Source organism: Cherax quadricarinatus, chromosome 1 (genome assembly GCF_038502225.1).
Source record: "Cherax quadricarinatus isolate ZL_2023a chromosome 1, ASM3850222v1, whole genome shotgun sequence".
Taxonomy (NCBI): domain Eukaryota; kingdom Metazoa; phylum Arthropoda; class Malacostraca; order Decapoda; family Parastacidae; genus Cherax; species Cherax quadricarinatus.
This window is the reverse complement of record NC_091292.1, coordinates 40,154,439-40,169,438: the sequence shown is the minus strand read 5'-3', so window position 1 is coordinate 40,169,438 and position 15,000 is coordinate 40,154,439. Positions and strand designations below refer to the sequence as shown.

General features: G+C 38.6%; 1 protein-coding gene across 1 annotated transcript in view; it reads left to right on the top strand.

The window, feature by feature from the left end:
• Positions 1 to 11,307, top strand: part of LOC128687847 (acyl-coenzyme A thioesterase 1) — a 140,661-nt gene extending 129,354 nt beyond the window's left edge. The window contains exon 4 of the mRNA XM_070081538.1: positions 5,282 to 11,307. Coding sequence (XP_069937639.1) covers positions 5,282 to 6,090 — 809 coding nt within the window. The 3' untranslated portion in view covers positions 6,091 to 11,307. The remainder of the gene's footprint in view (positions 1 to 5,281) is intronic.
• Positions 11,308 to 15,000: the final 3,693 nt, after the last annotated feature.

Here is a 15,000-nt window from a genome sequence, read left to right as displayed (position 1 = left end):
ACCTCAATGGGTCTGGGAGAGAGTGTGAGGTGGCTGGAGTTGTGGGGAATGAGCCTTCTAGCAGTGAGGTGCAGTCTGTCTCTCGCTGTGAGGAGGCTGTAGGTGGGGAGGTAGCATCGGCTACCAGCAGTGAGGTGCAGTCCAGCACCTGCTACAAGTGGCGAGTGGTAACCAGTAATGGGAGGAGAATCAGAATAAGGAAAGTTAAGAGTGAAGATCTGAAGGTAGGAAATCGCTTCTCTGTTCTTCAGGATGAATGTACTTCAGTGGCCAGTGAAGGTAAGGGTACTACTGCCCCTGCTAACAGAGGTAAGCGCATTCTTGTGGTTGGTGACTCTCAGGTAAGATATATTGACCGTGCTTTTTGTAATAGGAATAAGAAGATGAGAGATAGAGTGTGCTTCCCTGGAGCTGGTGTTGGGGACATAGTTAACAGGCTGGATAATATCATGTCAGGTAATGGGAACAAGCCCATTATTTGCCTCAGTGCTGGTGGAAATAATATTGGGAAGGGTAGGAGAGAAGAGCTGCTAGGTAAGTACAGGTCAGCTATAGATTTCATTAAGTCTAAGGGAGGGGTCCCAATCATATGTAGCATCTTGCCTAGAAGGGGAGTAGGAAATGAATGGTTGTCTAGGGCAATTGGTGTAAATTGCTGGCTAGACAGATACTGCAAGGAACTTGCAATCCCATTCATTGACAACTGGAACAACTTTTATGGCAAACATGATATGTATGCAAGGGATGGGGTACATCTCTCTGGGGCTGGGGTGGTAGCACTTGCAAACTCAATTGAGAAGGCCATTGGTGAAATGCCTATGATTTTAAACTGATAGAAGATAGAGGTATGGGTGTGTGTGGGAAACAAACAGGTTGCAACACTAGGGTTGGAATCAGTAAATGTATAAAAGGCATTCAGCATGAAGTTATAAATAAAGACAATAGATCAGGTCAGCAAACAAAGGGGGACAGCAGAGGACAGCAAGGGACTAGCTCCCTTAAGGTTTACTATACTAATAGCAGGAGTGTAAGAAATAAGATAGATGAGCTAAGATTAATTGCAAGTGCAGGAAACATAGATATTATTGCTATAACAGAGACCTGGCTCAATCTGAAAGATAGAGAGATGCCCTCTAAATGTCACATACAAGGTATAAATTATTCCACACTGACAGGGTCAACAGGAAGGGTGGTGGAGTAGCGATGTGTGTCAGAGACAATTTAAATTGTTGTGTTAGACAAGATATAAAAGTAGAAGCGTCAGCCACTGAATCTGTTTGGTTACAGCTTCTCGAGGGCCGAGAAAAACTAATTTTGGGTGTGATTTACAGGGCCCCAAATCTTGAAAGGGAGTGCAGTAAACTTCTATGGGACGAAATTTGTAAGGCATCTACATACGAAAATGTTGTGCTAATGGGAGATTTCAACTATAGACAGATTGACTGGAGCAATTTGACAGGAAATTTAGAATCAGGTGACTTTCTTGATACGATCCAGGATTGTTTTTTAAAACAGTTTGTGACAGAGCCAACTAGAAGAAATAACCTCCTTGACTTGGTTCTTGCCAGTAGGGAAACACTAATTAATAATCTTGAGGTTAATGATGAGCTTGGGGAAAGTGATCACAAATAACTCAGTTTTAATATATCATGGAATTCCCCTAACAATGGCAATCAAGTCTCCGTCCCTGATTTTCGCTTGGCTGATTTCATAGGACTGAAAAATTACTTAGGTGGGCTGAACTGGAGTGACCTGACTAAGGGTCAGGTAGGTGGTGATGGTTGCCGATATGATGCCTTCCAGGGCATAGTTCTAGCTACTCAGTCAAATTATGTTCCAAATAGGGAAATCAGATCAAACAAAAATGATCCTAAACGGATGAACAATAGATTAAAATATCTGATTGGTCAAAAAAGAGGCATATATAGGCAAATCAAAAGAGGAGAGGGGCAATTAAGAAATCGATATATTCAGTTAAAGAGAGAAATAAAAAAGGGAATTAGAAAAGCAAAAAGAGATTATGAGGTTAAAGTTGCAAGAGAATCGAAGACTAACCCAAAAGGATTCTTTCAGGTATACAGAAGTAAGATCAGGGACAAGATAGGCCCACTCAAAAGTTCCTCGGGTCAGCTCACTGACAGTGATAAGGAAATGTGTAGAATTTTTAACACATACTTCCTCTCAGTTTTTACACAGGAGGATACCAGCGATATTCCAGTAATAATAAATTATGTAGAACAGGACGATAATAAACTGTGCACGATTAGGGTCACAAGTGACATGATCCTTAGGCAAATAGATAAATTAAAACCTAACAAATCCCCAGGCCCTGATGAACTGTATGCAAGGGTTCTAAAGGAATGTAAAGAGGAGCTTAGCACACCTTTGGCTAATCTTTTCAACATATCACTACAAACTGGCATGGTGCCAGATAAGTGGAAAATGGCAAATGTGATACCTATTTTCAAAACAGGTGACAGGTCCTTAGCTTCGAACTATAGACCAATAAGCCTAACCTCCATAGTGGGAAAATTTATGGAATCAATAATTGCCTAGACAGTTCGTAGCCACCCTGAAAAGCATAAATTAATCAACGAATCTCAGCATGGTTTTACAAAGGGGCGTTCCTGCCTTACGAATTTATTAACTTTTTTCACTAAGGTATTTGAGGAGGTAGATCATGGTAATGAATATGATATTGTGTATATGGACTTCAGTAAGGCTTTTGACAGGGTCCCACATCAGAGACTATTGAGGAAAATTAAGGCACATGGAATAGGAGGAGAAACTTTTTCCTGGATAGAGGCATGGTTGACAAATAGGCAGCAGAGAGTTTGCATAAATGGGGAGAAATCAGAACGGGGAAGCGTCACGAGCGGTGTTCCACAGGGGTCAGTGTTGGGCCCCCTGCTGTTCACAGTCTACATAAACGAAATAGATGAGGGCATAAAGAGCGACATCGGCAAGTTTGCCGATGACACCAAAATAGGCCGTCGAATTCATTCTGACGAGGACATTAGAGCACTCCAGGAAGATTTGAATAGACTGATGCAGTGGTCGGAGAAGTGGCAGATGCAGTTTAATATAGACAAATGCAAAGTCCTAAATGTTGGACAGGACAATAACCATGCCACATATAAACTAAATAATGTAGATCTTAATATTACGGATTGCGAAAAAGATTTAGGAGTTCTGGTTAGCAGTAATCTGAAACCAAGACAACAGTGCATAAGTGTTCGCAATAAAGCTAATAGAATCCTTGGCTTCATATCAAGAAGCATAAATAATAGGAGTCCTCAGGTTGTTCTTCAACAATATACATCCTTGGTTAGGCCTCATTTAGACTATGCTGCACAGTTTTGGTCACCGTATTACAGAATGGATATAAATTCTCTGGAAAATGTACAAAGGAGGATGACAAAGTTGATCCCATGTATCAGAAACCTTCCCTATGAGGGTAGACTAAGGGCCCTGAATCTGTACTCTCTAGAAAGACGTAGAATTAGGGGGGATATGATTGAGGTGTATAAATGGAAGACAAAAATAAATAAAGGGGATGTAAATAGTGTGCTGAAAATATCTAGCCTAGACAGGACTCGCAGCAATGGTTTTAAGTTGGAAAAATTCAGATTCAGGAAAGATATAGGAAAGTACTGGTTTGGTAATAGAGTTGTGGATGAGTGGAACAAACTCCCGAGTACAGTTATAGAGGCCAGAACGTTGTGTAGCTTTAAAAATAGGTTGGATAAATACATGAGTGGATGTGGGTGAGTGTGAGTTGGACCTGATAGCTTGTGCTACCAGGTCAGTTGCCGTGTTCCTCCCTAAAGTCAATGTGACCTGACCTGACTAGGTTGGGTGCATTGGCTTAAGCCGGTAGGAGACTTTGACCTGCCTCGCATGGGCCAGTAGGCCTTCTGCAGTGTTCCTTCGTTCTTATGTTCTTATGTTCTTATTCTGTAATACGGTGACCAAAACTGCGCAGCATAGTCTAAATGAGGCCTAACCAAAGATATACTGATTTGAAGATGATGACTTGTATTATTTATACTTCTTGATATGAAGCCAAGGATTCTGCAAGCTTTATTGCGAACACTAATGCACTGTTGTCTTGGTTTTAGATTACTGTTAACCAGAACTGCTAAATCCTTTTCACAATTCGTAATATTAAGATCTACATTATTTAGTTTATATGTGGCACGGTTATTTTCCTGTCCAACATTTAGAACTTTGCATTTGTCTATATTAAACTGCATCTGTCACATCTCCGACCATTGCATGAGTCTTTTCAAATCATCCTGGAGTGCTCTAATATCCTCATTAGAATTAACTGGACTGCCTATTTTGATGTCATCAGCAAATTTGCTTATGTCGCTATTTATTCCCTCATCTATGTCGTTTATGTAGATTGCGAACAACAACGGGCCCAACACTGACCCCTGTGGAACACCACTTGTGACGTGCCCCCATTCTGATTCCTCCCATTTATGCAAAGTCTCTGCTGCCTATTTGTCAACCATGCTTCTACCAAGGAAAAAAATTTCTCCTCCTATTCCGTGTGCCTTAAGTTTCCTCAACAGTCTCTGATGTGGAACTCTATCGAAAGCCATGCTGAAGTCCATGTACACAATATCATATTCAATACCACAATCTACCTCCTCAAACACCTTAGTGAAGAAAGTTAGTAAATTCGTAAGATAGGAGCGCCCCTTTGTAAAACCGTGCTGAGATTCATTAATCAATTTATGCATTTCAAGATAGCTACGAATTGCTTTGGCAATTATTGATTCCATAAATTTTCCCACTATGGAGGCAAGGCTTATTGGTCTATAGTTCGAAGCTAAGGACCCGTCACCTACCTTGTAAATAGTTATTACATTTGCCATTTTCCACTTATAAGGCACAATGCCAGTTTGTAGTGATATGTTGAAAAGATTAACCAAAGGTATACTAAGTTCCTCTCTACATTCCTTTAACACCATTGCAAACAGTTCATCAGAGCCTGGGGATTTGTTTGGTTTTAATTTCTCTATTTGTCCGAGAACCATATCACTAGTTACCGCAATTGTGCATACTTTCGTGAGTTAAATACTGATCCCAGGCCCTACAACAGTCAGCAAGATGACGGCACGTATTACATGCTATGTTCAGAATTTACTGGCACTAAGCGTATTCACGCTGCCGTGCTGGTGGCAGGTGATGGGATGGTCAGCACTCTATTTTATATACATAAATAAAAAATATTTTTCATAGTTTCTAACGGACTTTTATCTACCCACAGCAATTCTGGCTTCTAGAGGGTTTGCAGCTCTGGCGCTGGCTTACTTTGACTATGATGACTTGCCGAAAACTCTGGAAAATCTAGAGCTGGATTACTTCGAAGAAGCAATGGAATTTCTGTTGGCTCAGGATGAGGTCATACCTGACCGATGTGCCGTTCTCAGCAGTAGTAAAGGTTCTGACACAGCCCTCGCTATGGGAATTCACCTGGATAAGGTAAAAGCAGTCATCACAATCGGTGGTCTGCTAATTGCTAGTATGACCACACTTACCTACAAAGGCCAGCAGATATGGAAAGGTGTAGACACAAATAACCCTGACATAATGGTTGGTGAAAATATTGATCAGACACGACTGAAGAAGATGATGCAGGAAATATTCCGACATGACCACCCGCTGATACCACAATGTGAGAAAGCTTCAAATGACACATTTTTCTTCCTAGTGGCTGGTGATGATGATAAATTATGCACCAGATATGCCGCTGAGGCTGTCGCTCAACGGATGAAGATACATGGAAGAGAAAACAATTGCCGCACAATAATTTATCCTAAGGTTGGACACATTTTGGAAATGCCATACAATGCCCATGGACCATATAGCTACATAAAAGTACCCATCTCTAGTAAGGGTACTATGGAACTTAAGGACATCGTAATTAAGTGGGGTGGAGATCCTGCAGGAACCTGCCTGGCGCAGGAAGACTTCTGGTGCCAGCTGCGAGTCTTCATCGACCGTCACATCCGAGACCTCAGCCACTGGTATCAGAACTTTCTGCAGCAAAGCCAAATCACTAATCGTAGGAACTGAAGAAGAGTCATGACCAAACTAGCTTCACTATGTGTTGAGCTTGAAAAGCTATGGTAGAGACAGAATAATTACAGTGATTAGTTGGTTATTTTAGGTTGTATATATTAAATTCGTTGGTGTCCTACGGCAGTTGGAAATGAGAAGAAATCAGATGCAACTCAAGGAAAAGGAGAGTAAAACTCCAAGTTTTAGATTGTAACAAAATTTGTAACTTGAAGCAGTCAAACTCATTAACAAATATTTAATTAATATTAATACAAACTGTTTCTTTTCCCCTGATAGAGATAAATTTATCATTACATTACTTTAGTGTTTTGAACAGATGGATGAACCTAGAATTTTGTGGTGCATAATTCTCCTTAGCTGAAATTGAACTTATGAGGTGTCTGGACTGACAATCCAGTGAGTGTGACTTAGTCATTGTTAGGGAATTTGAGAAATCTTAGATGACAATTATGTATGGATAGAGTCAACATAAGAACAAAAGAACATAAGAACATAAGAACGAAGGAACACTGCAGCAGGCCTACTGGCCCATGCGAGGCAGGTCCAAGTCTCCTACCGGCTTAAGCCAATGCACCCAACCTAGTCAGGTCAGGTCACATTGACTTAAGGGAGGAACACGGCAACCGACCTGGTAGCACAAGTTATCAGGTCCAACTCACACCCACCCACATCCACACATGTATTTATCCAACCTATTTTTAAAGCTACACAACGTTCTGGCCTCTATAACTGTACTTGGGAGTTTGTTCCACTCATCCACAACTCTATTACCAAACCAGTACTTTCCTATATCCTTCCTGAATCTGAATTTTTCCAACCTAAAACCATTGCTGCGAGTCCTGTCTAGGCTAGATATTTTCAGCACACTATTTACATCCCCTTTATTTATTCCTGTCTTCCATTTATACACCTCAATCATATCCCCCCTAATTCTACGTCTTTCTAGAGAGTACAGATTCAGGGCCCTTAGTCTATCCTCATAGGGAAGGTTTCTGATACATGGGATCAACTTTGTCATTCTCCTTTGTACATTTTCCAGAGCATTTATATAAATTCTGTAAAACGGTGACCAAAACTGTGCAGCATAATCTAAATGAGGCCTAACCAAGGATGTATAGAGTTGAAGAACAACCTGAGGACTCCTATTATTTATGCTTCTTGATATGAAGCCAAGGATTCTAGTAGCTTTATTGCGAAGACTTATGCACTGTTGTCTTGGTTTCAGATTACTGTTAACCAGAACTCCTAAATCTTTTTCGCAATCCATAATATTAAGATCTACATTATTTAGTTTATATGTGGCATGGTTATTGTCCTGTCCAACATTTAGAACTTTGCATTTGTCTATATTAAACTGCATCTGCCACTTCTCCGACCACTGCATCAGTCTATTCAAATCTTCCTGGAGTGCTCTAATGTCCTCGTCAGAATGAATTCGACGGCCTATTTTGGTGTCATCGGCAAACTTGCTGATGTCGCTCTTTATGCCCTCATCTATGTCGTTTATGTAGATTGTGAACAGCAGGGGGCCCAACACTGACCCCTGTGGAACACCGCTCGTGACGCTTCCCCACTCTGATTTCTCCCCATTTATGCAAACTCTCTGCTGCCTATTTGTCAACCATGCCTCTATCCAGGAAAAAGTTTCTCCTCCTATTCCATGTGCCTTAATTTTCCTCAATAGTCTCTGATGTGGGACCCTGTCAAAAGCCTTACTGAAGTCCATATACACAATATCATATTCATTACCATGATCTACCTCCTCAAATACCTTAGAGAAAAAAAGTTTATAAATCTGTAAGGCAGGAACGCCCCTTTGTAAAGCCATGCTGAGATTCGTTGATTAATTTATTCTTTTCAAGGTGGCTACGAACTGCTTCGGCAATTATTGATTCCATAAATTTTCCCACTATGGAGGTTAGGCTTATTGGTCTATAGTTCGAAGGTAAGGACCTGTCACCTGTTTTGAAAATAGGTATCACATTTGCCATTTTCCACTTATCTGGCACCATGCCAGTTTGTAGTGATATGTTGAAAAGATTAGCCAAAGGTGTGCTAAGCTCCTCTTTACATTCCTTTAGAACCCTTGCATACAGTTCATCAGGGCCTGGGGATTTGTTAGATTTTAATTTATCTATTTGCCTAAGGACCATGTCACTTGTGACCCTAATCGTGCACAGTTTATTATCGTCCTGTTCTACATAATTTATCGTTTCTGGAATATCGCTGGTATCCTCCTGTGTAAAAACTGAGAGGAAGTATGTGTTAAAAATTCTACACATTTCCTTATCACTGTCAGTGAGCTGACCCGAGGAACTTTTGAGTGGGCCTATCTTGTCCCTGATCTTACTTCTGTATACCTGAAAGAATCCTTTTGGGTTAGTCTTCGATTCTCTTGCAACTTTAACCACATAATCTCTTTTTGCTTTTCTAATTCCCTTTTTTATTTCTATCTTTAACTGAATATATCGATTTCTTAATTGTCCCTCTCCTCTTTTGATTTGCCTATATATGCCTCTCTTTTGACCAATCAGATATTTTAATCTATTGTTCATCCATTTAGGATCATTTTTGTTTGATCTGATTTCCCTATTTGGAACATAATTTGACTGAGCAGCTAGAACTATGCCCTGGAAATCGTCATATCGGCAACCATCACCACCTACCTGACCCTTAGTCAGGTCATTCCAGTTCAGCCCACTTAAGTAATTTTTCAGCCCTATGAAAATTTACTTAGGTGGGCTGAACTGGAATGACCTGACTAAGAGTCAGGTAGGTGGTGATGGTTGCCGATATGACGCTTTCCAGGGCATAGTTCTAGCTGCTCAGTCAAATTATGTTCCAAATAGGGAAATCAGATCAAACAAAAATGATCCTAAATGGATGAACAATAGATTCATCCATTTAGGGAAGGAATAAGGGGAGGAATAAGATCATATCAAGCCGACACCCACAGAGAAACAAATATTGTAATAGGACTCGCAGCAATGGTTTCAAGTTGGAAAAATTCAGATTCAGGAAGGATATAGGAAAGCACTGGTTTGGTAATAGAGTTGTGGATGAGTGGAACAAACTCCCGAGTACAGTTATTGAGGCTAAAATGTTGTGTAGTTTTAAAAATAGGTTAGATAAATACATGAGTGGTTGTGGGTGGGTGTGAGTTGGACCTGACTAGCTTGTGCTGCTGGGTCTGGTGCAGTGCTCCATCCTTGAGTGGAGATGACCAGACTGGGTGGTTCATTGGGCTAATCCGGGGGGAGGTCATTGATCTAATCCGTGGGGGGACATGGACCTGCTCTGCATGGGTCAGTAGGCCTGTTGCAGTGTTCCTTCTCTCTTATGTTCTTATGTAAATTTATTTAATTATAGTTAGCGATAAAAATTTATTGCTGTAACCATATTCTCTAACCAAGAGAGGAAAAAAATTGAATATAAAGTCTAGGAGAAGGAAGAACAGAAATAGAAATGGGCCAGAGGAGGAAAACCCTAAATAATATAAAGAATGTGGAAATGACATTAGTTACATGAAGATAAATGAAGTGACTGGAAATTGGATGATAAGGTAGCACACTCGGTTAAGAGCAACACGCTCCTCTATAAGAAGAAAGACTCCATAAGAAAACCAATTACTCAAATTTTATTTTAAGAAACTCTTGAAACTTAACTCAGAAGAGTAGAATTATGCTTGACCCTCACAAAGTTAAGTCTTAATGAACAGAAAAACTGCAATATTAACAATAAATTGGGCAAGCGCTTTCGTGACTTCTCACATTATCAAGGAACTATAAAAACAATACATCAATGGAAGGAAGTATAAATAACAGAAGTCCTGAGCTTGTTCTTCAACTCTATATATCTTTGGTTAGGTCTCATTTAGACTATGCTGCACAGTTCTGGTCACCGTATTACAGAATGGATATAAATGCACTGGAAAACGTACAGAGGAGGATGACGAAGATGATCCCATGTATCAGAAATTTTCCCTGTGAGGATAGACTGAGGCCCTGAATCTGCACTCTCTCGAAAGGCGTAGAATTAGGGGGGATATGATCGAGATGTATAAATGGAAAACAGGAATCAATATAGGGGATGTAAATAGCGTGCTAAAAATATCTGACATAGACAGAGCTCGCAGCATTGGCTTTAAATTGGAAAAATTCAGATTCAGGAAGGATATAGGAAAACACTGGTTTGGTAATAGAGTTGTGGATCAGTGGAACAAACTCCCGAGTACCGTCATAGACGCTAGGACCTTGTGTAGTTTTAAAAATAGGTTGAATAAATACATGAGTGGGTGTGGGTGGATGTGAGTTGGACCTGACTAGCTTGTGCTACTAGGTAGGATGCACTGCTGACCTCACTAGGTCAAGGCATTGGCTTAAGCAGGTTGAAGAATTGGACCTGCCTAGCCTGGGCCAGTAGGCCTGTTGCAGTGTTCCTTCTTTCTTATGTTTCTTATAAATTAATCTAATTTATGTAAACCAAAGGAAATATTCATATTATTGTCAAAACTGCTTTTTATGAAACAAGATTCAATTATATTCCTGTCGACCATGGACTTGCTTGATACAACTTTCTCAACTTTTTAAAAATCAATTGGATGGTTAAAATCTCTCACATGAATGAATAGAGCATTGGAATCTTGTCCAGTTCTAATGCTGTATTTATGTTGTTTTAATCTTAGCTCGAGATTTTTACCAGTTTGACCGTAATAAACTTTATCGCAAATTTTACAAGGAATCTTATAGACACATCCGTCAGCATTTTGGGGGAATTTTTTATCAAAAGTTTTTTTACTATATCAAGATTTTTAAATACAACTTTGATATTAAAAGTCTTAAGAAGAGAAGGCATATCAACCAAGTTTTCATGGTAAGGGAGAACCAACATATTTTTAGTTGAATAAGGTTGGTTGTCCCTTTTTGGATTGTAAAAAGTATTTCTAGCAATTTTAAAAGATTTATCAATTACGTTTTTTGGCTATTTTAGATCATTTGCTATTTCATAAATTTTGGATATTTCTTCATCTATGAACTCTGGACTACAAACACGTAAAACTCTCAAAAAACATTGATGAGAAAACCGACAGTTTAACTCTATCTTGATGAGAAGAGTAATAGTGTACATAGGAACAGTTATTTGTAGGTTTTGTGTATATTTTAAATTTGAATTAATTATTACCCTTAATAATTAAAGCATCTAGAAAGGCAATGAGTTATTTTCCTCAAACTCAACAGTAAAGTTTGTAGAATGGGCTTAACTATTTAATTTAACAAGGAAATGGTTAATATCTACATTCTTAGGCATAAGACACAATATATCAACAACATATCTGAACTATATAGCTCTATTAGGGAGGATTGTATTAAGCAATCTTGTTTCAAAAAACTCCATGTATAAGTTACTATGAACAGGTAAAAGAAGATTTCCCATTGCCCTAACAAACTTCTGAGGATAAAACTTATCATTTAATACAAATTTTGCATAAAAAATGCAAAGTATAGTAAGTTTAATGATAGTAGGAACTGGCAATGGTAAATCATAATTAACAAGTTCTTGAGATAAGAAACTTAATAAATCATCAACTGGAACTTTTGTAAACAAAGAAGTAACATGATAACTAACCATGTTAAAATAATTTAAGTCAGACAGGGAGCTTAATTTATCAACTAAATCTTTGTTGTTTTTAACATTAAAGTTAGAAATTTTTCCAACAATAGGGCTCAAAATGTCGACAAACCATTTAGATTATTTATATAAAACTGAACCTATGGAGCTAATAATTGATCTGACTGGATTACCTGGTTTGTGTCTTTTTACTAATCCATACATGTAGGGTAAAGTCGGAACAGTGGAAGTAAATTTTTTAATTAATTTATCTTTGCCTTTCAGTAGAAGTTTTATTGTTTTATTGAAATTGCTGTTAATGGTTTCTAAGGGATTCTTTCTAAGTTTAGAATAGGTTTCAGTATCATCTAAGATACAGATAGCATTGCTGGCTGTCCCATTCTTGTAGGCAATGGGGTCGAATGTAGTGTTAGAGTGTTCAGCAGAAGTTTGTAGTTACAGGAAAGTGGGTGTGGGAGGGAAGAAGAGTGATTGGTAGAATGATGATGTAAAGATAGTAGTAAGGGAGAAAAAGTTAGCATATAAGAGGTTTTTACAAAGTAGAAGTGATGCAAAGAGGGAAGAGTATGTGAAGAGAAAAAGAGGGGTTAAGAGAGTGGTGAATCAACCTAAAAAGAGAGCAAATGAGAGAGTGGGTGAGAATAAAATAAGAAAAAGTTTTGGAGTGAGATTAATAAGTTGGGGAAGCCTAGGGAACAAATGTATTTGACAGTTAAAAACAGGAGAGGAGAGTTATTAAATGGAGAGTTAGAGATATCGGGAAGATGGAGGGAATATTTTGGGGAATTGTTAAATGTTAATGAAGATAGGGAAGCTGTGATTTCATGTATAGGGCAAGGAGGAATAATATCTTGTAGGAGTGAAGAAGAGCCAGTTGTGAGTGTGGGGAAAGTTCGTGAGGCAGTGGGTAGAATGAAAGGAGTTAAGGCAGCTGGGATTGATGGGATAAAGATAGAAATGTTAAAAGCAGGTGGAGATATAGTTTTGTAGTGTTTGGTGCTATTATTTAAAAAATGTATGGAAGAATGTAGGGTACCTAGGGATTGGCAGAGAACATGCACAGTTCCTTTGTATAAAAGCAAAGGGGACAAAAGAGAGTGCAAAAATTATTGGGGAATAAGTCTGTTGAGTATACCTGGTAAAGTGTATGGCAGAGTTATTATTGAAATAATTAAGAGTAAGACAGAGAGTAGGATAGCAGATGAACAAGGAGGCTTTAGGAAAGGTAGGGGGTGTGTAGACCAAGTGTTTACAGTGAAACATATAGGTGAACAGTATTTAGATAAGGGTAAAGAGGTTTTTGTGGCATTTATGGATTTGGAAAAGGCATATGACAGGGTGGCTAGGGGGCAACGTGGCAGATGTTGCAGGTGTATGGTATAGGAGGTAGGTTACTGAAAGCAGTGAAGAGTTTATATGAGGATAGTGAGGCTCAGGTTAGAGAATGCAGGAGAGAGGGAGATTATTTTCCAGTAAAAGTAGGCTTTAGACAAGAATGTGTGATGTCACCGTGGTTGTTTAATATATTTATAGATGGGGTTGTAAGAGAAGTGAATGCGAGGGTCTTGGGAAGAGGTGTGGAGTTAAAACATAAAGAATCAAACACAAAGTGGGAGTTGTCACAGTTGCTCTTTGCTGATGACACTGTGCTATTGGGAGATTCTGAAGAGAAGCTGCAGAGGTTGGTGGATGAATTTGGTAAGGTATGTAAAAGAAAAAAAATAGAAGTGAATATAGGAAAGAGTAAGGTGATGAGGATAACAAAAAGATTAGGTGGCTAAAGACTGGATATCAGATTGGAGGGAGAGAGTATGGTGAATGTATTCAGATATTTGGGAGTGGACGTGTCAGCAGATGGGTCTATGAAAGATGAGATGAATCATAGAATTGATGAGGGGAAAAGGGTGAGCGGTGCATTTAGGAGTCTGTGGAGACAAAGAACTTTGTCCTTGGAAACATAGAGGGGAATGTATGAGAGTATAGTTTTACCAACGCTCTTATGTGGGTGTGAAGCATGGGTGATGAATGTTGCAGCGAGGAGAAGGCTGGAGGCAGTGGAGATGTCATGTCCGAGGGCAATGTTTGGTGTGAATATAATGCAGAGAATTCGTAGTTTGGAAATTAAGAGAAGGTGTGGGATTACCAAAACTATTATCCAGAGGGCTGAGGAAGGGTTGTTGAGGTGGTTCGGACATGTAGAGAGAATGGAACAAAACAGAATGACTTCGAGAGTGTATAAATTTGTAGTGGAGGGAAGGCGGGGTAGGGGTCGGCTTAGTATGGGTTGGAAAGAGGGGGTAAAGACAATTTTGTGTGCGAGGAGCTTGGACTTCCAACAAGCATGCGTGAGCGTGTTTGATAGGAGTGAAAGGAGACAAATTGTTTTTAATACTTGGCATGTTGGAGTGTGAGCAAAGTAACATTTATAAAGGGATCTATATATATATATATATATATATATATATATATATATATATATATATATATATATATATATATATATATATATATATATATATGTGTATATATTTATATCCTAGGTAGTAGGTTGGTAGACAGCAATCACCCAGGGAGGTACTACCGTCCTGCCAAGTGAGTGTAAAACGAAAGCCTGTAATTGTTTTACATGATGGTAGGATTGTTGGTGTCTTTCTTTCTGTCTCATAAACATGCAAGATTTCAGGTACGTTTTGCTACTTCTACTTACACTTAGGCCACACTACATATACATGTACAAGCATATATAAAAATACACACCCCTCTGGTTTTTCTACTATTTTCTTTCTAGTTCTTGTTCTTGTTTATTTCCTCTTATCTCCATGGGGAAGTGGAACAGAATTCTTCCTCCGTAAAGCATGCGTGTTGTAGGAAGCGACTAAAATGCCAGGAGCAAGGGGCTAGTAACCCCTTCTCCTGTATATATTGCTAAATGTAAAAGGAGAAACTTTCGTTTTTCCTTTTGGGCCACCCCACCTCGGTGGGATACAGCCGGTGTGTTAAAAGAAAATATATATATATATATATATATATATATATATATATATATATATATATATATATATATATATATATATATATATATATATATATATGTATATATATATATATATATATATATACATATTTATATATATATATATATATATATATATATATATATATATATATATATATATATATATATATATATATATATAAACATATATTTAATTTTTTATTAACACACTGGCCGATTCCCACCAAGGCAAGGTGGCCCGAAAAAGAAAAAAAATTCAC